Source organism: Alligator mississippiensis, chromosome 2 (genome assembly GCF_030867095.1).
Source record: "Alligator mississippiensis isolate rAllMis1 chromosome 2, rAllMis1, whole genome shotgun sequence".
In the NCBI taxonomy this organism is placed as follows: domain Eukaryota; kingdom Metazoa; phylum Chordata; order Crocodylia; family Alligatoridae; genus Alligator; species Alligator mississippiensis.
Genome location: NC_081825.1, coordinates 96,454,288 through 96,480,501, shown reverse-complemented (window position 1 = coordinate 96,480,501; position 26,214 = coordinate 96,454,288). Strand labels below are relative to the sequence as shown.

The 26,214-nt window shown below is 37.4% G+C and overlaps 1 protein-coding gene across 3 annotated transcripts in view; it reads right to left on the bottom strand.

The window, feature by feature from the left end:
* Positions 1-26,214, bottom strand: part of FBXW7 (F-box and WD repeat domain containing 7) — a 279,170-nt gene that overhangs the window by 28,411 nt on the left and 224,545 nt on the right. For 2 of the 3 annotated variants that reach the window (XM_059721977.1, XM_019481498.2), the window contains 2 exons: positions 8,220-8,302; positions 4,675-4,816 (listed from right to left, as the gene is read on the bottom strand). In XM_059721977.1, coding sequence (XP_059577960.1) covers positions 4,675-4,816; positions 8,220-8,302 — 225 coding nt within the window. Of the gene's footprint in view, positions 1-4,674; positions 4,817-8,219; positions 8,303-11,003; positions 11,372-26,214 lie in introns of those variants that run through there. The other variant, XM_006273079.3, reaches the window with a different exon arrangement.

Here is a 26,214-nt window from a genome sequence, read left to right as displayed (position 1 = left end):
CCCTGGCCACTTCCAACCTCAATTTCAGGAGCTGTCAGTCTCCAAGATCATCAGCACCTCTTTTCCTCCATCAAAAATGCAGTTGTGCCCCCCTTTTGCTCTTCCTCTTCTTTGTTTTGTCCTACCCCCTATGTCTGTCTGTCAAGATGCATACAGCTCTAAACCACATGAAGCTCTGTCTGTGAATTAAAATACACATTGTAGATGGGGACAATGGGATCTTTCATCTACTCTGGGTCCAATAATTTGAGCACGATACTAATTTTTTGGTTTAATCTTACGGTTCTATGAATTACTACTGAAAATTTTTAAGGGAACATTGGGGTTAAGGTGCGTCTTACAGAGAAACCTGAAGACAGAGAGAAGGCCTCCTTTCCCTCTGGAAGAGCGTACCAGAATGGTGGGTTTGTGGGGTGAAAACATGTCCTTCATCTCCCTCAAGTCTGTATTTTGTCTGGGTAAAAATACAGCATACAATATAAACATAGCCAAGCTTACTGAAGAAAACAGTATTTGATATAATGCAGACATATCCCACCATGATAGCTCTGTACACAGATACTACAACCTTGAATTGAGGGAGCTTAAGATGGTACAGGTTGTAGCACACTAGCAGAATATAGCTTCCTGCTTATTTTGCTTAGGAAGTGGGCCACTGTGTTCTGTAGCAATCACTGTTTCTTCATGAATATCCTCTGTAGATAAAAGTAGTGAGAACTGCAGAATACTAGACAGGAAATGACAAGTGCATGAATTTCTGTGGGCAGGAATCTGTCTGAAAGAGACAGCCAGTATTCTTGCTAACCAGGAGAGCCAGAAAGCCCTTACAATAACTGCAGCAACCCAAAACAGAAACATTATCATAACTGCTGAGAGTAAATGGTCTCAACTATCAGCAATGCTGTTGTGTTTAACTGTTCCTCAAAGTGATTACTTCTACTAATTTGCATTATTAGGAATGGAATCCCAGCATACCAGATTCCCGCTTTCCCTGTACTCATATGGAAAAGTTTCACAAACATTAGACACAATTTATCACTACAAAAGGTATTTTACTTGCACAAAAATGTGCAAGAAAGAAAGGTAAAAGTAAAAAAGAAAAGGAAGGCGTGATGTTGATTTTTAACGTTTGAAGTGATGTTGCCCCAAGTGTAGAAATGTGAGCTGGAAGGAACCTTAGGAGTCCTTTATTCTAAATGCCTGCATGGGTGTTGGATTTGCTATCCTAGATAGATGGCCTAGTACAGAGGTTTTCAGCCTTTTTGGATCAGTGTACCCACGGCAGCTAGACGCAGAGCAGGGGGGAGGCAGGGGTGGTGTATGGCTACACATGGAGTGGAGCTTCCGCCTGCCCCCTATGTCCAGCTGGGTGGGCAGCGCCTGTGCAGCAGCACAGGATGGTGTGTGGTGGTGCTCCGTCCCTGCCCGCCTGTGTGTACCTGCTAGGGCCTTCTCAAATACCCCCAGGGATACATGTACCCCTGGTTGACAACCCTTGGCCTAGTAGAACTGGACAGGAACTGGAACTTTTTGTTTTGCAAGAAATGTGGAAAGCTTTAAGACTTCTGATCCTGAGTAAAATCAGATCAAATTTCCTGCAAAAAGAAATTTAAAAATTTCCATTTTGACAAAAATTTAAAAAAGAGAAATTGGTTCAACATGATAAATCTAAGCATTCTATTTAAAAAAAAAAAATCTAACTGATCTGTTTTGACCTTATCAAAATGTTTTTCAGCTTTTATCTCTTAATGAATGTTATCACTGAAATCAACATGTTCGTGCATTTTCTGAGGATGATGTGTTCCATTGGTCAATTTCCAACCAGCTCTGCCTTCTGACTTGCCAAATGCTTTTCATCTTATTGGCTTCTTTCCTAAAATGATAAGCTTCTCAAGGCAAGGATGGTCTTTATTTGTCATATTAAAAGACCTGAGCCCGTGTCAAATAGAGGATGCAATTTGCATGTAAATAATAGCAGGAGCAACTTATATGCAACTAATATTAATAAAAAACTCCTAAATATGGAGTTAAGAGACTCTAATAACATTAACTCTGCTAAAGTACCACTCATTAATGCCAGCTTTAAGATGAGGAGGCAGTTCTATCCCAAACCAATGCATCTCACTATCAGATCAGTCTGGAAATGCAATTTAAAATTGCTTGCAAAGACGCTATGAATGCAGATGGGCATGTGATATGACAGATGAGATATGGCTGCTAAATTAATTTAGTAGCACTATTCTACCAAAAAGGAAGGAAACTCTTCCATTTGGTTGAGAAAATTCAAATTTTAAGAGTGACATTATGAAATGTCATCTCAGAAACTGTATCAATTGAACTATACCTAAAGAGATCAACATTTAACACAATGCCAACTTCCTTTAAGACTTTTTGGAATATTTCAGATTTTTTTGTATTTTATTTTTCTAGCATTAATGACAATAAAGATTAATGCAAAATAAGATGACCCTGAATTAATCAAGATACAACTACCACTTAATAACAAGAATTTTGAGAGAGCCTTATGTTAGGTTGTGAAATCTGTGACCTTATTTCAGAAATGTAAACAATAAAAAGGAGTGCCAGAAGTAATCAAGAGAAACTGCTGGGTGATCACGCATTTACAGGATAGCCTAAAGCAGAATTTGGGAATGTAACTTTAGGTTCTGTGGGAAATCATGACCTGAAATATTGAGGGATTCAGTCGTTTTTACAAAGACCTGATTTCCTTAGCACTAAAACAAAATTCAGTAGCCTAATGTCATTCATGGCAACTTGTACCCTTACAGGAACTGGATTCTGCAGGACTGGCAGACAAAGTTCCCAAGTTCATCCTATACACCCCAGAAATAACCAACTGTATCACTCATTTTTAACCAAAATTGTGCTCCATCACTACTGATTTATGCCAGAAGCACTAAGCCTTTCAGTTGACATGTCTGTTTTATGTAATTATTTAGAAAGACCATGGGAATAACTAAACATATTTAAGGATATCAATAAAATACTTCCAGTGTACTGCTTCTACATTGCTAATGAAGGCTTTCTACCAATGAGTATTCAGGAGCTAATGTCAATGTACTATGAAAAGCTACATATAGGAAGTAGGGGTGTAGGTTTTAGCCGTGTTGGTCTAAGGACATAGGCAGACAAGGTTCCTTGGGTGAATTTTATATCTTTTATTAGACCAACCCAAATAGTTGGAGAATAGTTATTAAGCAAGCTTTCAGGTTCAAAAACCCTTCGTCAGGCTAAGGAAGTTTCAGCAGTTGGTGTGTGCTCTTCCTGGATGGAAGTAGCACATATACCACTAGAATCTGATTCTTGTGGATAAACAACCTCTTTGTAGGAGAAGCAAACCTTTATCAACTCTGTTTTAATATCTGTTCTTGCAGATCACCTGGTCATTTACATTTCATTTCAAAACTGGGTATCAGTTTTGTATGAATTACAGATTTACACAGTTAAAAGAAGAAAGGTTATTTTAAGTGCAACATGTGACACCTGAGATAACTTAACAGCCTAAAAAAAACATCAGGGGATACACATCAAGCCTAAAAAATGCTATCTACCCAAGCGTTTGTTTAGTAAGTTTACTGCTCTACCTACTGTGTTTCCATTAAACTTCTGACATTCACTGCTAATAATAATGGAAATAATTCCTATGTATTGAGTCCAGCTTCTCTATTTTACATTGATAAAACTGAACATTCCTTCTACCTAAAACTAAAACCAAAATATGTTGGGCTTAATTCTAAATCTACAGTCTTTTCGTATTTTATAAACACACCACTATGCTGTATAATAAGAGACATCTATATAAGGAGATATTCTAGCTCCTCTGCATTTACTGCTATTGGGGAGTAGTCAAAGGTTAGCCATTACCTATCCAAATAGTACATAGGCCTACTAAATCCAAGTCTATGAAATGCACACCAAGTTTAAGTTAATTTATTGGCTTTGCTCCCAATTAAATTGGTGTCCACCCACGTTTCCATTCCTAGCTAGGGGCCATATGTTCATAATTTGGTTTTGCAAATTCCTGCTCAATGTAACTTTGCGTAGTCATTGTTCAGGGGGGAAAATGGGGGAGGGGTTCTTGTTTGGCCTTTCTTTTCAATTATATGCACATGCACAAACTGGGGATATATTCACCACAAAGGATAGTAAAAACCAACACAAAGTTTCTCTTTAATCTGAAATATTTCTGTTAAATAACTAAGGTTTTAAAGCATTATAATCCAGGTACCCCAGTTACAAGTTAAAGAAATCCGATTTGGGATGAATTTAGTACCGTAACCACACTGATACAAAGTATGCACTAATGCTTACAAGTCTCAAAGTGAAAATGTCATCTATTAGCTTGTGGCCACAAAAGCACCTATTTAATGCTGGACTGTATTTGCATGAAATTTTAAAGTACTGAACAATACAGTTTAATTTACTGAAAACCTAAGAAAAGCAACCTTTTTTGTGAAGCTCTACAATAATTACCTGGATTGGAAAACTACACTTAAAGCTGATATCCATTTATTTTGTCAAAAGTACACAGAATCAGTTAAAGAGACATCTAAGGACACATTAAGCTGACTCCTTTTATAGAACCAAGTTTTTTCTTTAAACTTGAGTTCAACTATTTCAGATCATTACTTGTGTTCTACAAATGTTGTTTACCTGAAACATCTTCAGCCATTCCTGGAGTCCTGTAGGTGGCTGGACAGATGTAATACGCCGCCGCTGTTGTCCTTGGCCATTGGCTGCTCTCAGGTCCCCAAAAGTAGTAGGTGTTGCTGAGCATGGCACAAGCCCAGTAGTGCTATGTGCAAAAGAAGTCAAAGTCACAAAGAACTGCATTTGGGAAAATAAAAACCTCTATGAAAAATGTATAATTTAGTACAGTAGTCACACAGCCTAATTAGAAAAAAAAGGACACTGAGTTTTATATGATAAAATTACCCAGACAACAAGGTGAGGAGGCTATTTACCATTCTCACTTTCATAAAACCACCTGTTTCTACCACTGTAGTGCTACATTTCCTGCTAGGGAAATATGGGGAGTGTCTTCTGAAAGCCAAATGTACAACACTGTAGTAACTGGCCAGGAGACAAAGTATATTTCCTTTGACTTCAAGGGAACTAAGTATGGCAGGAGGCCTGGCTGCCTGCTTTCTGCTGATATTGGAAGCAGGGATGCAGAGGTCTTAGCTCTAATGGACAAATGCATTGCTGCTTCTGCCAAACCAAGAAAAATTATTTGGAAGAAGTGGGGGTGTGGCAAGGAGGGATTAGTTTTTCTATATAAAGGTTTTACAAGTATTCCAATACTATATATATGAGTATTACTGGGGGGGGGTGCGCGTGTGTGTCCATGATTTGTTAGTCCTTTGCTATTGTAGAGACTGACTTTGATACATTTTATTGAGTTGTAAAAGTTTACATATTGTTAGACTAGCAAGTGGTGTTTTTGGGGGAGGGAGCTGGGGAGAGAGAAGGGGGTAGGGACTGGGCAGAGAAGCAGCAGCTCTGTAACCATCTTGACCCATAGTTTTCTCACCAGCCTATTTAAGAGATCAGATGCAGAGGAATATGCATCTTCAAATCTGGGTGTCTTTTTAAAACTTAATCTCTTCAAAAGTTCAATAAAATCCACAGTAATTCTGTCTGATCATATCTTACTCAGTTCTCCCTCAATTCAAACTTGGGATCTCTTACTTAAAATGTCTTTATGCAGAGTACTTATTGTAGAACATACAAACTTAAAATAGAGTGGAGATTCTGATCCTTTGCTTTAGTATACAGTAAAGCTAACCCTTTAGCAGATGTGGTTTTCAGGATTTTACTGGACGTAGAACAGCTATATAATACTGGCGAAGGGTTGAATTATACATAATTCATTCTTTTACTATATCACTGATGCATAACTTTTCTTTCTTTCAAGTTCTGTAGGACAGTTTTAGTATTATCAAAATTGCATATAGTGAAGAAAATTAAAGACTATGTGAACAAATTTATTTCTTTACCATCTGTATCAGTGAATGTTATATGAAAAACAGTTTAGAGCACTTGGTTTTTATATAGCACTGCATAAGCCAGACTCTTAAATGATATTCAACTAATGCACATAGTCTATTTAGTTTTACTGATGCAAGCAAACCAGGTTCATCAGAGCTGCCAATCTAACACGCTGGTTTCACCCAGGAGAACTCAACAACACTGACACACAAAAATTAAAATAATTTTACCTATATTGTTATTAACTAGAGTTTGATTTGGTGATTCAAAATGTCAGGTTACAGAACCATCTATGAGAAAAGTAGTTCTTATACATTTAATAGGCCCCAAAATGCATAGTAATGAGTTGAAGCTGATCTATGCATTTTTGCGAAAGATTTCTAAAACCTGTGGCTTTGTTAATTCTCTCAATCCCTATGCAAAATGGCCAGCAAAAGGTCTAGACAACACTTAAAGCTCCAAAATAAGGCTCTCAAAATAAAGATTATGTTGTATTTGATTAGTACATGGACCTTGTGCTAACCCTATAGCCATGGGACAAATTGGATGCTTAGTGTGGGTTAACAAGTATCAGGAAAATAGCACAGGTAATCTATTTCTGAAACACACCCTTTCTACATCTGCTTCACTGTTCTTATTATGGAACAGGGTGTTTTCCTATAAGTAAAATATCTATAGTAGGACTGGCCATGAGTAGCAAGATCAAATAGGACAGATTTACCTGTTGTAAATTACAGGGCATATAGAGATTACCCCCAAAAAAGAGACATTAAAAATATATTCTAAGTATATGGAATATTTGATGGATATGTGTTTTAATGGAGTATTTGGGACTGTCATACTTGGATTTAATTCCTATATTAGGCCTCTTGATCACAACTTCAGTGTTCTACAACAGAAAACATCAAAATCTCTTTCCTTTGAAGTCAAATTACATTAAATCACTTGATCTCTGTTCAAACTTTATTCCTTTAGCAGTTATAGCATTCTGAATATTTTTATTCTATTAATGCTTATCCATCAGCTATTCCAGGAAGCAGGACAGGTATAGCAATCATTTGAAAAAAAAAATTAGCTGTATTTGGATGAACTGCATAGCTTACTGAATTTCTTTTGTGGGAACCAAGAACTCTGTGCAGAGGGGGATTGCTACTGGTAGAGGAAGCATGTTGGCAGAATGATTTAAAAAAACTGGGAGAAAAATGTATCAACTGCAGCGAGATCTTGAAGTCTGAACAACTGTGTCTTCTCTCACCAAGGTTTGGTCTACCTTTTTTTATGCCATGTTTAGAAATCCATGGACTAGGTATATAACACGTATTTTTCATATTTCCTTAGATTTTCACTCATTATTCAGCAAGTCTCTTAAAAGGAAAGAAGATACATTTTAAAGATACATCTGTGGTTGATTTCATAGCACTGACATCCCAACCCAATTTTAAGTGGTAAGCAGCTTGCCTGCAGTACACTGATTTTTATTACAGCAAGGAAGTTTTACAGTGGTGTAAATTCCAAAATGATGGAATGCAGCAGGACATCAGAGGGCCATTGTTATGGCAACTATAATACATACAGGAGTTGTAATGTATGCGTCCAGGGCCCTATTCTACCATCATTACTCATGCCGTGCAATGCTTATTCTGTAAGGAGTCTCAGTGAAATAACTGGAATCATTTGTGCAATGAAGTAGCATTCAACACCAAGAAGGGAGTAGAACAGGTCCCTTAATAATTTTATATTGTAGGTAGCAAGTATGTATGTGTTACTTGCTTAGGACCAGATGGTCTGTACTGCCTACATAAATTTCCATTCTAGTATTCCAGTTGCCATAGCAAAGTGATACTTTTAATCATATTTTGTAATAGCTGGTGTTTTCTTCTTATCATAACGTCCCTTTTAAAACCTGACTGATTTCACACTTATTCCGTAGGAGGTGTTGAGGTCTCTGGAAGTCCCTAAATAGATTGGCATATATTAAGAATTAAATGAAAATCTTAACACAAAAGCAGCACAACTTTATCTACTCTGTTAAAACTCTTCAGCTTCCATAGGTTTAACCACCTGAAATACAAGCTAATATTGTTATCACTACCCATTTCCTTCTCCAGTGTTAACTTTTGAGAGGACCTCTGATTCAGGCTGAGCAGCTGGAAAGACTGAAGTAAATAAAAATCATGACCAGATGATATAGTATTACATTTACTTACCTCGTGTACTCTGAGACTTTGCAGGGTTTCTTTCCCAGAGAGAAAGAACGAACCTCAGAGCCATGGTCCAACTTTCTCTTCATCTGCAAGACAGAGGCAGGGAAACAGGAATAAATAATAACAAGAGTGCAGTTTCAGTTATATCACCATCATGAGTCATGCAGGTAATACCTAAAATTAATAATTTTTTCCTTTTAACATCAATACTCAGTTTTAATAAGGTGTTTCCATTAATGTTTCTGACTTCAATAATAAAACAAAGCAGTACTTATTAATAACGTACCTTTTATACAAATGACGTATAATATCATTACTACTGTGGACTCAGACAACTAAAACTACTATCTTACTACTGGTTTCAAAGTTTCAATTTAAAAAAACTGCATGTAAAAATGTATTTACAGAATTAGTCTTTGTATATTCTCTACAAAACAAAATACCTCTCCTATTATTCTACTTCCATAGCTATTATAACAAAGGGTTAAATGTTGGGTAGCTCCCCTGCATTGAACACCAAATGTATATTTTAGTATTTTAAAACAAAAAGCTAAAGAAAAAAATGCCAAAGACTTATCTTAACATTTTTAATTTAAGGTTTCAAATATTTATGAAACTGCAGTAAAACTGACAAAGATGACACTAACATTTTTCCAAAAGGGGTAAAGATGAAAAAGAAATTTAATCCTGAATGTCACCCACAATTAGATATGATCAAAAAACAAATAATAAGCAGGGCAACTGTTAAAAGGAAAAAGGAAAATCAAGTCTGCAAAAATTACCAAGGAGACTGAAACCAGTGAAAGTCAGATTCATCCTGCCAGACAAGTACAGATTACTGTCTGCATATGCCAGTAATCTTAAACCACAAATTTCTGGACTAAGCTAAAAATCATTTTATGCTAAATGAAGGTTTTCTTTTTTAAAGATAAGGTAGGGAAAATGTTCTATCTATTAGTAGTACTATTGGCTGCAGAATGCAAAAACTACCTGTGCAACAAAATTCAAACTTTAAATTTGTCAATGATTTTATTTCTTCAATTTCATGTTAGGATATATGATTTTAGGTTAATACGATGTTAAATAGTTTTAGGTTTTCTAAAAATGTAATCTTTGTGCTTAGATTTAACCATTTATTGTACCAGTCTACCTGCCTCAAATGAGCTGGATTTGCAAAAGCTTTAAAATGCACAGAAACATGTTGTATTTCATATAGTTAGATATTTACATATAATTTTAAAACAAGTCACTGAAGAGTTTAATTTTGATCCATGAACAGGTACAAAAGAAAGGTTTACTAAGGTTACCCATTCTGTTTTTACCAAAGGGGGAAAGAGGAAGGAAGGGGGAACCATGCACAGCAAGAAGCTTGCTTTATAGCTAACCTTGTTTTCTTGCCCATGCCTCACATGGGACAACACAGCAGGTCACCATGCAAACATTAAACAGAAGTCTCCCCCCACACCTCAAAACAAAACAGAAAACAACCCTGCTAATATCACTCCACCCCAAAAAAAGAGGAGAAAAAAAATCCACAATGTTCTAAGCATCACAGACTAATGGAGACCATCTTTTATCATTGTACAGGAGAAAGCCAGCAAAGACCCACTGGAAGCATAAATCTAATTTATTTTGCTATATCATCAAGGAGGAAGCTCATGGTAGGAATCTGAAGGAAGGCTTTTCATGATAACAGAAGTTTTTAATTTGAGCTAAACATTAAACTCATTTTCCTGAGAGAATATCATTGCACCAATGGCTATGTACCTTTTCTAGTTCCCTCTCTCAAAAGAGAGGGAGATTTACTTTTTCAAAAGAGCAAATTGTTACATATAAGAAATGTAATGCCAGCAATAGCATAACCAGATAGATATATCCCCATATATATTCATTTATTCTTCCACCGATTAAGAGACCATCTAAAGCAACATGCAGTCCTGTATTTACCTTATCATGACTTGTCCAAATTTTTGTTTTCTCAATTACTGTAGGAAACTTTTGCACCTATTCCAATCAGGTCTGACATATACGGGCTTCGAGCATCTGAGAAAATACCTAGCAAATATGTTGACACAATTGCCATGTAGCACACTAAGATAAAACTTTGTTTCCAGCAGAGTGATCTAGTGTCAAATTTAGATTTTAAGAAGATATTCATGCAACTAAAACCTTACATCAGAAATCCTCAAGTAAACGTTCGTATGAAATATTTTCCTGTAAATATGAATCATGGAGTCTTTAGACACTGTTGATTTATTGAAATAACTGGTCTTGCAGTGAAAAAAAAAATCAACTGTATTCTGCATCGTTACCAGGAACAACACTGAGCGGTACCAAAGTCTTCCATAGCACACTGCATTTACATGCATTTATCAACCATATGTTACTCTTATAGTGCATGCATGTTAAGTAACATTCAAAATCAAATAAAGCCTGCGTGATATGGAAAAAAGATAGAAGATCCCCGGAAAAAAAACACTATATACATAAAATGCTTTCCTGTTAATGTACAGCTAAGCTGCATTTCAGGAGTGAAGCAGTTTGACTGAAAATTCTCAGATTAAGATATATTACTTCTTTGGATGCCTAAAATGAAAGCCTTTTGCATCTCATTTAGCCATTTCATTATTTGCCTTCATTCATCGTACAGAGCAGAATGTCAGGCATCCAGCCACCCACCAAAAAAGAGGATACTGCAGCCATCTCTGATGATACAGATTTTTTTCTTCATCGACACACACACGCACACAAGCAAAAGAGGGGAAAAAATCCCAACAGATTACTTACTTTGTAAAAAATCATTTTTAAAGTGCCGTAGAACCCCATGTTTTCAGTATTTTTCCCCTTCAGCGATTCTGTGCCCCCGTGCGTCCGACTGCTTGGTAGTCTCTGACAATATAAACCTTTTTCAGGTAGGTATGTCACAGACTCTAATGTGGACATGCTCGGGCACGTCAGAAAAGGAAGATTAGGCAGCAGAACCAGCAGCAAAACTCCACCGTAAAGGCAAACGAAGCTCAGTAGCAAGCCGCTTCCTAGGACACGCATACATACATGCAGCTTGACGGAGTAGAACTTGAGGGAATAATGAGAGAGAGGGGGACGATTATTGGAGGAGACTCTGCCCTGTCAAAGCCTTGACTGAACCGATTCCTCCCTTCGCAGCAGAGGGATCAGATTACATCTTCCCTCGCTCGCAGAATGGTGCAGTCCAAGCTTCAGCAATGCAGGCTGCACATCAATTATATGGTGCTCAGCTCCAGGGAGCCTGTAAGCACAGAGCAGAGGAAGGACTTTGGCAGGAAATTAAATAGCCCCGTACCTACAGCCCCCTCCAACCCACTGGCTTTTTCCTTTAAAAAAAAGAAACCCCAAAAAACAGTGTTTTATTTTTCAAAGTACACTTGTAGGCTGATGAAATATTGCTAAAACCTATATCTATATATTACACACACACATATACATACACACACACAAACACACACACACACACTTACATATATGCATGTTATTTTTATATACACACACATTAAATATAAAGGTTTTAGCAATATTCCAATAGTGTGTGTGTGTGTGTGTGTGTGTGTGTGTATAGTACTACTATCGTAGTGTGTATGTGAGTGCATGTACACACACACACACACTACGATAATAGTACTATATATATATGTATTACTGGAATATTGCTAAAACCTTTATACACACAGATATATCATATACTATGCAGTAGTAGTATGTATATATATATTTTTTTTCCAGTGGAACATACTTCAGAATTTTCTAGCTGGAACAACAGCAAAAAACCCCCACTCAATTCTACTCATTACAGTTTCACTGTAGCCCCTGGCAAGCTGACTGGACCTTTACATTAGTGCATTCAATGGCCCCAAATTAGTACTTAAAAAGTGAAGTTAATGTTAAAATAATTTGAAAATATACTCCCTCTTTACAAGCAATGAGGTTCAAAATGCCTCCCGGTTGCTGAACGGTAGCAGCAACTGGTTTGTCAAATCAGAAAATTATGTAACATAGATTGAAAACATGAATGTGTTACATAGGGGTTAATCTGTAAAATTCAAGAAATGTGTCTAGGTTTCCCAGGGAATGCAATTCTCCCGACGCACTGTATATTCTGTGCTTTCTCTTCCTACCCTCCCTCCTTCAAAATCTCCCTATTTTAAAAGGAGGTTTAAGGTTTACATCCCCCCCCCCCCCCCCAAACCCCTAACATTAGAAGATTCACATTTCCTCTGCTTTTGTTTGCCCACCCCACAGCCATGCATACTTCTCAAGGTTTTTTTCTTACACTATAGTAAAACCTGAAGAAAAACTAAGAGTACACCTCCCACATTTTCCCCCAAAAGATGTTTTTAGTTATTCCAGATCATGAGAAACATCAGTTTCTATGGCTATAAAGAGGAACTGATCAATCAATCAGGGTTAAAAAATGTGCTGGATGCCAAGCTCACTATAAAATGTTAGTGGTGCAGTGCAGAGTGTTTTAGGACAGTGCTCAGGGAGAATCTGACATTTACGTAACAAAAATTGCCATTTACTGGGTCAGACCATCATGCCCAGTGTCCTGTATCTTACAGTACAGAATGGATGCTGCAAGGGGGCGTGAACAGATATGACCAGGAGTTTTCCCACAGTTTCTCTCCCACTTGCAGCCTCTAGCATTTAGAGTCTAGGAAGCTCTGATTCAGAGGCTGTGCCCCTAACTCCCATGCTCAATACCTACTGATAATCCTTTCCTCCAAGAATTTGTCCAATCCCTTTTTGATGCTGGTGAAACTATCAGCTTCCAACATCTTGTGGCAATGAGTTCCACACTTTAATTACAGACTGTGGTAAAAAGAACTTTCTTTTGTTATTTTTAACCTAACTGCCTACTAGAACGGGAAAGGGTGGGTGCAGGGGCATGTCACTGGGATTCTCCAAAGGAACAGTGCCTTGCCCTTGCTTGGAATTTCTATCCATCCTATCAGTTAGCATTTATGAGGGCTGATAAATGCAGGAATCTGCTCCAAAACTGGCTGCTAAGGGCTCCTATACACATTCAAGGAGGTTTCTCCAACACACTATAATTACAGCGCATCGGAGAAGACTCAATTAGTTGACTCTGCTGGAGTGTGGTAATTAATTACTGCACTCCAGCAGACTCCAGCATCACGTGTATCAGCGTCTCCATGCTGAAAAATGGAGACAGGGCACTTTAAACTAAAGCTTGTTCAATGAGCTTTAGTTCAAAGTGCCCTGCCACCATTTTTCTGCATGGGGACGCTGATACATGTGATGTTCCAGATGCTTTAATTAGCATGGCTATTGGAGCTGCAGTAATTAAAGCGACCCCCCTCCCCAACTTCCCAGAGCACATCTATAGCGTCCTAAGCATCCTAAGCACCCTAAGCGTCCATCTTCTTAAACTTTGCAGCCCTCTTCCATATCACACTAAAATTTTGCTTTTGTGCATTAGAAGAGTCACAGTGTCAGAACATTCCTTGGTTACTGTCCATAAACTATTAATTACATAGTCCCCATTGCTGCAGTATCTAAATGCCTCTGGAGAATTTACTGATTTATCCTCAATGTATCTTTCTTAAGCAGAATAATACTTTTCCCATTTTTCAGATGGAAACAGAGAATCAGATGACTTGCCCCAATGGCACAGAAGTCATCAGTGGCAGAATAGGAGATCAACAAATCAAAGCAAGACATATCTGACACGGATTCCCAAGACAGGATCTTTCTCTTGCAATCCCATGAGCCAAGGTCAAAAACAATAACAAAAAACCTTTGAGCTACAGGCTGAAAAATCTAACAAAGTGTAACTTAGAAAATATACATTCACTGACCCTCTCAGAAAAGAACTTAAAGGAAGAACCTATCCATGGAAAACAGCAGTGTCTAACCAAAGGGAGACAAAGCAGCCATGAGACGATTCATTATTCCAGATAGCAAACTGAACTGGATATGGTCTTTTTCACATTGGAAATATACAGATTTTTCCTCAGGCCCACAGAAGCAAATATCTCAACCTCCTGAATCTTCAAACTCCTCTATGCTATGCCTTTTTCTCCCCTATATGCTTTTCAAAAGGGATTATGGTATGGACATGATAACGTCTGCTCACAACTTATGGGCCTCCTTTTCAATGAATGTGAATCCTTGCAAGAACCAAGACAGACAAGCAGTAATCCTGTCCCATGGAAAGAAAACGCCACAAAGTAGATTCCAGCTTCTTCAGAACACCATGTTATAAAGTTTGTTGGTTACATGTGAAAAAATAGCTGCAGAGCATCCTAAGTACAGGGGCTTTAAAGTACTCACCAGACATTCCTATTTGGTACCACTGGAACTGAAAGGAGCAGTACAAAGGACATTCTACGGTAAATAATGGAGGTACATCTTTAAAGAGAGGGCGAAAAAAAAAACCTCATCCCAACTCTATCAACATATTGCTCATTCAACTTGGTATCTCAACCTTTTTGTTTTCTTATGTAATGTATTATTCAGATAATAGCACTCAAGGTATAATAAGCACTTTGCAGACTCTGTAGAAGGCAGCATAACCATTATACCAAAGCATACACATACAGACTCTTAACACAGCTGTGGTTTCTAGACATGGCTTCTCCGTTTCTCTGACCAATAAGCACTTTGAGTCCTCAAGGAAGCTTTACTTCTTTTACTGACTCTCATTGAAAGTGGCTTTTCTGATCACTATAAGGTATGCCCATCAAATCTTGGAATTTATGCCATTATCCATTAAGCCTCAGTGCTGTATATTTTATGAGAACAAAACGGTCCAGCATCGACGTTATACTTTAGATGTGAACAAAGCTGCACGTCTCAGGAGACTGTTACTCTCCTCCTACTCTAATACATCTCAGGAGAAGCAGCTGTGGGAGGGGGAAGGGTAAATACACCCGCTACATTGGGTGCACATAGGGAATTTAGGTTCTCTGCTAAAGAAATAACCAGTTACAGTAAAAAAAGTTAACACAAACTGTCAGGATAAGAAGCAAGTCAAAGATACCATTTCTATGCAGACTTAAAAAATGCCTAATGGAGTAATTTAGAACCAAGGCTTTACTTCTACATGTACATCAGCAAACCTGCTTCAGGTAAGTAGGGTGTATGTACACGAGCATGTCTGTGCGCATGTGTCTGTACTTTTAGCTGTCAGAAGAAATTTACAGGAATCAACATGGAAAAGCCAGTATCCCTAACCTAAAGCAGACAAAATAAATCTTATGGTGGACGCAAATGCACCCTTTGAACAAAATGACATGTGGTCCTAGGTGATGCAGTAAGGTAACCAAGAGTTTTCTTAGAGGTTACTGTGAAGGAATGTGGTACCATTTTCTTTTCCATTTTATTCTCTTGTAAATTTTTCCTTATTATTCTCCCTGCTTAATGACTATCAGGTACTCTCTTACAATTAAAAAAAATGGACTTATCTGTTAATTTCTTTACTTTAATCATGACCCTCATATTAACTCAAAGAATCAACATTTGCCAGCATTTACCACACAGCAGAAACTTGGAATATCTCAGGTATTATTTACATTAAATATAAGACATTCTGCTTCCTGTTCTAATTACAGGGAAAGCTATGTATTGGCAGATGATAACACTTTAATGATGTCTGTATATCTGGTAGGCTATTCCCCTTGTCCTTTGGGCTGGAAAAATGTTCTTTAATTGAGCTTTGGTGTGGGTCTCATCTGCCTAAATTAACATTTTTCTCCAATACTTTTCAACTTGGCAGGTCCTCATTCTGTATGAATACCCAGGCAAGTTTCTAGAGATGTACTCTTTCATTAACTTTTCTTTGTCTCTGCATAGAACTAAAACCAATCCAGTTTTCCAGAATTGCCATATAGGTTTTCATCAATAAGACATTAGTAGAAATTTGCATTTTCTTCCATTCTCCAAGTCATTTTAGGGTTTGCTGCTTCTGTTAGTTTTCCAGACAGCAGCAGATGGAAACTGACAAGACTGCAAAATATTGAACAGCAGTGAAACTAGTTAGGAGTCTGCAAGTTTTACTCTGCTGCTCTTCCAAATGAGCACTAGTCAAGGGACAACCCTACTTCCCAGCTGTGGTGGGTGGTGGGAGAGGGGTAGACAGTGCATATAAAGTGCCTATCCATATCTCTACCTTACTATGCAGTAATCTGGAAAAACATCACCAGGATTACAGTCTAAAATGAATTTTTATTCTGAGGAACAGATAATCTTCCTTCCACAGAATTAGCATACTCGTTATGTTACAACATACTACAGTTTATTGAAAAACAGTTCTAAAACTTTCTACAGGAGAGAAAAATCCAATAAATTCCTTATACATTTTATATGTATTCAATATCAGCAGATTTTATCTGAGTAGGTAACTTTTAAAAGTCTTTTAAAAACCACTTATAACTTACAATTCACAACATATGGGAAAAATTCTATAACATAATTCCAGTGGACACAAAACAAATTTGATTTCCCAGTCAGTAGTGCCAGCTCTCCTAATTAATAAAAATCCACAATGTCCAATCCTTTTCCTGTTGGCAACATTTCTAGCACCTTTAACAGTTTGTCATGTGGCATTCTGTAATTAAGACTGTCTATTACTTCTAATGAAAGACTAGATTGAATTACACAAATCACCCGGAGAGCTGTATAATCCCCAGAAGGACAGAGATTACAGTAAAACATACCAAAGAAACAACATCCCATTTCTGATTGCAGGAACACTTCTGAGTAGGGAAATTCTAGGATGGTCTCATTATAGAATTATACAATCAACATCTAAGCACTTGTGGTGTATACTTAAATGCAAAATTTAAATTTCAATGCAAGAAATGAGGTGTATATTAAGAGCATGTTGCACACCTATGTCCAGTGAATATGCAGCTGTGCCCTGTAGCTGTGGTACAGGGTGAGCTTGCTGGCCTCCTGGGTCCAAAGTTGTGGGTTCAATACTCCAGCTGTGTTGGCAAGGGCTCCCTGGGGTATGTATCCATTTTCAGGCAGATAGCATAGCTAGGTTTCAAAAAGGGATTGGATAAATTCATGGATGATATGGCTATTGAACAGAATGGTTGGAGAGGTTTTCTCTGGCATCTCTAAAACAATAATGGTGAATACCAAGGAGGGTACTGAATAGGAGACGGACCACTCTAGAAATAGCCAGTTCAGTGCTTATGTTCATTGGTGTGTATACAAAAGAGGAATTAAGAACAATAATGGTGTGGTACAAGTAGGAATTTCTGGTAAGTGTGTTATGCAGAACACCAAAACATCACTGTAGCGTGTATTCTACACATTTAAACAGAATAACTATTTAAGAAACATTTTACAGATTATTTTTAAATGGGAGTAATTTTCACATTCTTCTGTACACAGAGCCAAGTGCCTCAGTTAAGGTAGGCCAGATCAACTGTGAAGACTTCAAAATGGAAGCAGCTGAGGAAGTTGGGGGGTGGATCTGAGCCACCTTTTTTCTTCTCCATTTCTGGGCCACTTTGGGGCTGAAACTGGCTCTTTCCGATTTAATCCACTTAGCACAGCTACAGCAATTAGTACGGCACCATTTCTATTGCTGATTTTTCTCTCTCCCCTCCTCCCCCCAAATTTTCAGTCAAAATTAATCCTCGGCTGCTCTTTTGAGACCATTCTCCCAATGCTCTGCACTGGCTTGGACAAGAATCTGTCTGAATCTAACTATATAGATATTAAGAGGCAGAGAAAAATCTTACCAATGAAATTAAAAACCTTTAAAAACAGAGACTTAGGATGCCTCCTTCTGTAAAGAAAAAAGCCTCATTATTGTTTAGTCAGCTCTCTTAGGATGCATTGTGTCTACTAGCCAGTCACTCACTGGAATGCCAGAATTGCTGCGTTCCTAACGGGTAAAAGTTCCTGTTTCTACCTAGGCAGAATTGCGACTGTAAACTTGTTACTAATTCAACTATTTATTAGGGAACATCTTGCATGTCGAGTCAGAGTAATTGTGAAAACAAATTCCTCATCTGAGTGGAAGGCGAGACGTGATTTTTTTTTTTTTTTTTTTTGAGACAGATCAATTTGGAAAAAAAAGGGAAGCTGTTTGAAGTTAGTCTAGCATTCCTAAACTCTGAGTAAGTCTCAGAAGAGATGAATTAATGGGAAGAGAGCAAGCCAGTGGTTTAAAAGTACACAATAAATGCAGTTTACCACATGGATAGCATCACTCAGGAATTTTGTATCCTTTATATATTACAACAATGGCTAGCAGAAAAGGCTAAAAGGTATGAATTTCTCTATTACTTAAAAATGGGTGACTTAAGACAGATATGAGTAGATTGCTCCCTGGAATACATTTTTAGATAGAGAAATTTAAGTTACCTATACATAATTTTTGCAATAGATTCAAGTAAAAGATTATTTTTAGCTATATTAACTGAAAAGATACAGAAAGAAATTAGAGTTGAAGATCAAATTTCTATAAGGGAAAAAAAAAACCTCTTACAACTGCTAGGTTAGTTTTCTTGACTTAAAATTAAACACAAAAAGTCAGTAGGGAGATGAATGAACACTAGTATTATATAGAAACACTTATTGGTTGCACTTCTGCATATTTAAATGGATATATAGGTTTGGTGTGAGTTAAGGGAAAAAACAAACCACAAATTTATCCTGAAGTAAACATGAAAGCACAGGGCAATGAATTATACCAAGCCATTTAAAGGTAATGTACCAAGAATGTAGAAGTGTAATTTGTATAATAACAATTTGTTTTCTAATCACGATAGAACTCCTCTTCTGCAAGCCTCTTCTCTTGTCCCTGTTGTTGAAATGAACTTAAGTGAAGGTAAGGAGTTGAATTACTAGTGCATAGCTTACAAAATGCAAAGGAACTGAATTAAAGGCTCCATTATAAAATCATGTGTCCAGCTACTGAGCGGCCCATGTAGAAAGTAAAAGCCAACTACTTACAACTAGAGACGTTACTTAGGAGAAGCAGTAGGGAGCTGTGCTTTAGGCTCTCTTCACTGCTAAGAAAAAGGTGCATTTAGAAGAACTAATACACTTTGCTTATCCCAGTCTAAAATGGTAGGGGAGATAAAGTAGCATAGTTTTACTTAAGTTAAATTAAGCAAGGCACAGACAAGGTGACCTTACCTAGCTACCACATGGTAAAATTACAGGAAACTTGTCTTCAATGAACTGTGCTTTCGTCATCTCACCATAAAGCAAGATAACAACAAAAAAGCACCAGTATGAGGACAAAGCCTTAGATATTGACTACCTTGAAGTCTCTCCCCATTGAGGGCCTATGCAGGTCGCTGCATACAGATTTTCTGAGGTCATGGGGAAAAACCTATATAAATTAAAAAAAATACCATATATATCATGTAATAAGACTATATCACAACACACATACATAAGGAGCAGAATTAAGACTGCAAACAATCTTAATATTCATATTTTATTTCCTGATTCAAGTGCTTATCTGTGCAACCTTAACATTTTTATGTAGATGTGCTACTGCTTTTTTTCCTCATAGTACACTATCTGCTCTGATGGTTTCTCCATATTTAACCAAAAAAAGCAATAAACTAGACATTGCCAAACTAGACATACCTTACAAAATGTTCAATGAACAAAGAAGGTCTTCACTGGTGTCCTGCCTATTTCATTGTACCTCTATTACGTTTAACCTTATTCTATTAACCTTCCTTTATTATATTAAACAATATATTATAGAAGTGATTCTACATATAGATTCATTAATAGCTGTGTTAATCACCCAAACTGCACACTGAAAGAGGTTATGTTTCTGTGAAAGATGCAACGCGCAGTGGAAGTCCTGCTGAAGACCATCCCCATTCAGGACTTGCTTTCCTGACTGATGAGTACGCCAGAATTCCCACAGTATAGGATTTGGTTGTATCCAGAGCCCCAACCTTGAGTTCCCCTCCTGGTTTAGTAGCTGAACCTCTGGTCAAAGCAGGATTCTTGGGGGAAGCTCAGCACCACCCTTCAATTCTCCTCCTAATGTGTTCTAACTTACAAACAACCAGAACAACTCTTCAGGTACCCAGAGCTATCCTTTAGAGAAGAATGCCACAGCGCATTGTATTTGGGTCTTGCCTTTAGCCTAACACCTTTGGATTTCTCTGCCTCATGGAGGAAGTACGTTATACAAAAATTAACAGCCACCTAGGGATACCTGTGTGGCAAGACAATTCTTAGATTATCTTTATGTTATATGTCTGCATGCTTATTAGGACAGAGCAGCAAAGCATGCATAAAACACCCCAGAACAATCTTTTGCTCTAAGAACAGAGGTTTTCTGTCTTGCTTTAGACAAAGAGGCTGATTGTAATAGTACACTCCAGTGCTGTAGTTTATAATACATAGCACAATATACTTACACAGCACCTATTTTACCTGCCTCCCTTTTCCCTCTGTTAATGCATGAATAGAGTACAGTAAGGAGGAGAGAAAAAATTTATTTCTCTTCCATATGCCTGTTATCCTTCCTGATTTATTGCCATGACAACCTTCCCCTCTCTGCAAGACTGGAGGAGCAACCTACAACAGAGTTAGGTTTCTTGCCCTGAGCATGCTCTCTGGACCCTCAGGAGACAACTCCAAACCTTTACACAGCAGAAAGGAATGCCAAGCATGCTGGGGTCATACCAAACCCTTTGAAGCCTCTCTAACCCACTGTCATTAACCTTATGCTGTGCAATTTCATATCACCAGGGTCTGCAACTGGAGCTGGCAAGCTAGTGAACCTGTTCAACCTAAATGAATTCTTCCATGAACAGGTGCCTTGAGTCTAGAAACCATCTGACACTTCTCCACCTATACCAAGAAAGCAACACTGTAAAAAAGGGCAAGTTTTTCAGTCTAGAATGAAAGCCTAGAATTGTCAATTGATTTCTGCATTGAATTTAACATTCAGTCAGACAGAAACAAAACACTTATGTTTCATTCCATCTTAGAATTTATATTGAAAATATTCTTAAAAAATGAGAAATGTCTTACAAAATGGCCCATGTTAAGATATTATTCCAGATTTCAGAAGAAAGTTTTAAAAAGTTGTACTTAATGTTTGAAGACTACAGGGGATAAATTGCTATGGGTCAACAGCTTTTCATAGTCATCCACGCGCAGAACCATTTTCACCAGTTAAAAGCGATGCTCTCTTTATCCAATTAAAATGTTTATACTTCAAAGTAAATCTCTCAAAAGGCTGCATATTGCAGTCTTTGCGTGTGCATTACATATTTAACCATTTACCCAGTAACCTCTAACAACCTGCCAGTTGAAACTATGCTTTCCCTAAATCAACTACATTCATTGTGGAGTAAACTGTAAGTGAAGTAATTAAAACATCTGTTTTCTGAAACCCAGTTTTTTTTTCTGAGACAAGATGGAATTAAAGATTTCAGCCATGTTTGGTTTACTGTTTATCTAGCTTGTAACCAGCAAAATCAGGTGACAAACTAAGTTAGTAAGTTTGTAATATTATAGAGCTTGTAATATTATATATTTAGTTTGTAATGTTATATATTTTCTTTTCCCTAAATCCAATTAGGAAAGTGAATCTAGCCATTCATATGGACTCATTTATCAACCCCCCTACCTTCCCCTCAAAATGAGAGACCAATAAGATACTCAACATCAAAACATCTGAGAACAAATTGGGCTACTACTGTGGCGGGCTACCTAAAGATACTTTGACTCTGACATTATTTTTAATAGTCTAAAATGACATAAAACTATCACAAACTCTTTTTTTCACATCTATCTTCCAACACACAAGAGTGTAACAAGCAGTACATGCACATTTATTGCTAATTTATTCCCCTTCTTCACTGAAAGGGGCTGCTAAAGCACATCCTCAGTTGAGGGTACACTCAGGCAACTACCTCAGAGATAACCAAACAAAAATGAACTGAGTAAATTAAAGTGCAGAAGATCTATACAGAGTGGGATAAAAATATTTTTAAATATAATATTGCAACTCAGAGACACCAGTTTGATACCAACAGAATTGGATCCATTAATGAGATGAGATAAAAACACTGGAAAGAAAGAGGACACTGCTTCATGCTGTATTCTATGGACAGACATGCATAAAAACAAGAGAGATGGCAGGGAGGTAGGTGCTTCGAGAAGAGTATAAAGGAGCCTGGGCAAGTTTATGATTCATTTCTTTGTCAAAAGCCTCACTTCTCTGTTCAGATGAAGCTGGTTGACAAAATCTAAGTAGAGTGTGTCAGATCTTTTGGAAGACAAGTCCAACCTTTATTACAGATTTCATATATTCATTTTTGGAGTCATTCAGTCAATGCTCCCATCAACCCGGACAACAAATGACCTGAAGAGACTTATCTGTACAGTCTCTCTTAGCTGTACAGTCTCTCTTAGTCTCCCTTAGCTGTAACAATATTCATTTCCAGCAAGAAATATCAAAAAACTTTGTCCAAAAAATATTCAAACTCGGGTACTTAAACCTTGCTATCTAAATTCAGCTAGATATTTAAATAAGCATCTGATTTTCAGAGATGCTCAGCTTATTTACCCACAATGACTTCACACTAGGTCAATGGTTCTCAACCTTTTTGGACTTGAGCCACCCCTCCATAAATTTTGTGAATTGAGTGGCACCAAATTTCAAAAACTACTTTATAAATGACAGTGCTTACTTCCTTGCAGAGAGGCCTACAAATGGAAGTAGAAGATTGCTTGTCCAGGAAGGAACAAGCCTGAACCTGTGCTCATTTCCCACCCTTCAGATCTGGCAGCACCCCAGGATGGCCCAGATCTCCCAGCACCATGATTGAGAATCATTTCACTAGGCACTAGGCTTGAAAATTCTAATCTCAGTTCCTAGTTACATTATATGCAAAAATTAAGAATAATTGATTTAAAAAAATGGTGATCTCTGGGAAGGAAATACAAGATTAAGGAACTGTTTCCCTTATAAAAAAATTGAAGAAGACAGCCTGTAGAACACTGTAAATGTATACCACTTCAGTGAAGTGACTCAAGTTAGATAGAATAAAGCTTAAATGTACTGCTGTTTCATATTGCCAAAATGATTTGCATGGCACAGGTATGAATCATGTTAACACCATTTTTGAAAAACAATTAATTTTTAAGCATAAATATTTCCACTCATTTTTTTTGTGTTATGTAATTTTGTTTTTGCTTTGTTGTACTTGTACTTTGATTTAGGACAGCTCCTTTTCTAAAAAAAAAAAAATACATATATATATATTAAAAAAGTGGCTGCAATATTGATTGAAGGGGACTTGCTTTTTATTTTTAGTGTCCAATATCTCTGGTAACTCTTGGGAAATAAAGGCATTCAAGAGGTTGAGTGATATAAGGGAATCCCCTGTATTTTCTCTGAATAACTTCTTTTCCTTGAATAACTTTGGGTAGACTCCATTCAAATCCTCCTTTTCACTACTTCTTTTAAGGCCTCTTGAAATCTAGGAGAAAATGGTTCCCTCCACATATCTCTCTCTTACTTTCTTGGAAACTATTTATGTTGCAAAGCCTGGATGACATGATGCATCTACTAGCTCCAATTTAAGAGTATATGTTTTTCTCTTTCGGTAATAAAAGTGGCTGGCTGGTGACTTTAAGGCCATCAACACAGGCCTTATGGTGGGAAGAAAAGCCAGTAGAGGCTGTGATGAAACGGAGCAGTCGACAGGACACTCAGTAGCGCGCAGTGGAAGAAGACAAAAAGGAGAAAAGAATCCTTAGATTACTGTGGGTCAACAGCCTTTGTTTACCGAAAATCAAATGTATTTGAAGTTCCGAGCAGACTGAAATGAAATTTATTACAGGCTACAGCCACCTGTTTTGGAAAGCATTAAGCTGCTGTCTAAACTGAGAGAAGATATATACTCAGATCCAAGTGGAGTACTATTGATGTCCAACAAAAGGAATTTTATTTCAAAGAAGGAAGAACGGATAAAGAAATCATCTATGCTGTATCCTTTGTGTTGAAGGTGTGACCCCAAGGAACGTCTAAACTAGCAGACACCCATGTGTGAGAAAATAGGTTACCTGCTTGAAGAGTGTTTTCTTGTAAAGGCTACAAGAATAATAGATATAAAAGGCTGAATCCAACCACCTGACTCCAACTGAAGAGTGTTGTCTTTGCAACTGAAGCTGACACTAGCCTAATTTCATCTCTACTCAAGTGAGGTGTAAAGGGGCATGAGAAGCATCTTCAAGCCCTAAGGAAAGCTTGTCTGAGCATACTTTAAATATATGGGACACACAGTAGTTGGCTGAAGTGAAGAAATTGCTTATTTTTTCTTTGCTGAAGAGTAGGGTATTGCTAACTCTTTTTAAAAATGTAAACCTAATATAGGGTATGGAAGCTTGAGGAAACAGGAAATCTAACAGCGCTTCAAACAAAAAAGATATACACTGCAGCTAACCACTGGTGTTGCTCCCCATCAGAAAGATTTGGAGTGGGATCTGATCTCAGATGTGAATAGACTGGGTTGAACCGTGAGCCAACTGGGACCCTGTTATACATGCCAAATCTGGGTTATATCCTACAGTAGAATTATGAATAGTATTTCCCCGTCTAAAAACTGATCAGTCCTTGCTCAAGCATAAGGAATTGAGCAAGTGATTCCTTCCAGACTATAAGAGAATTTCAGGAATCCACATGATTGTTATCTTCAAAAGTTTCTTGCTCTGCCAGGTCTTTCTAACCCTGCTATCTGCTGCTTCCTCCAGCCTTTTACCTCATCAACATGCAGCCATTGTTCACAGCCAATCACTGTGCTCTCTCAGAACATAAACTTATCTGCCAATACCCAAATACATGGAGTTAAGGTTATTTTTAACCTTACAAAAATGCTGGTTTTACTGGAAAACACAAAAAAGACAAGCTGGAACTATCTGATGTGTAGGTGTGCCTGCCCTTGCTCGTATGATTCTTTTTGGCAGGCTTGAGGATGATAATTGTGAAGATTTTCCTGAAACTAACATTAAGATGGAGAATATTGTTCAATTGCATGAAATTAATTTTAAGAAGTACCTAATGCATTATTACCCTTTTTAATAATAATTGCTAACCTGGAAATGAGACAAGGAGACAGCAAAACATGTCTAGTAACATCTCATAAAAAAACCTAGCAGTTATTACTTGTGAAAGACTCAAATAGACCAGGGGTAAAATGTTCATAAGTGCCAACCAATCATAAGTCTTGTTGGAAGTCAATTTATTCCTAGGTAAAATTTAAAAATGCAACAAGCTTTACTTGCATTGATTTAACAAATTCAAGATTTCAGTGGTCTTCAGTAGTCTTTGAACAATAGTGACTAGCTCACTATTATGTCATCATAAAATGGTATTGGCTTACATTAAATCTAGAATGGTCCTAATGTTACTAGTGAGCAAGCACTTCCACAGAGGATCACCTATGTATATATTCAGGAAGCAAAACTTCTAGAGTACATGAACGGTTGATAATTATCAGTATAAAAATAACAATAAAAGCTGTTATGATGCAACTGCTATGTTGGCACAACTCAACAGTAATACAAAACTAGAGCAAAACTGCTCCAACTTTAACCCTTCTTCATTCAGGGTCAAAGCTGAGTTATTTAGCTAGCTTCTATTCCTACAGAATCATGAAGACATTACAGCTGCAGCGTAACAGCTGCATCACAATAGCCGATATGCGCTCCTAAAGCAATGCCCTCCCCCCATTTTTGAAGCAGCTAAAATATATGCTTGTCCATTCCCTATAACATACACGTGGTGCTTTAGATTGACTACAGATGGAGCATGCTCAGAAGAGTTTACAAGATAAATTGACTAAAGGACTGGTAGGAAAAGCAAGGAAAACTAGTTTATGGAGTTTCTTGAGTGTTTGATAAACTGGCATAGTCATATGGCCTCCAATGCCTTAAATTAAATTATATTATGTGAATAATTTGAGGATCTGTGGGAAAAGGCAAG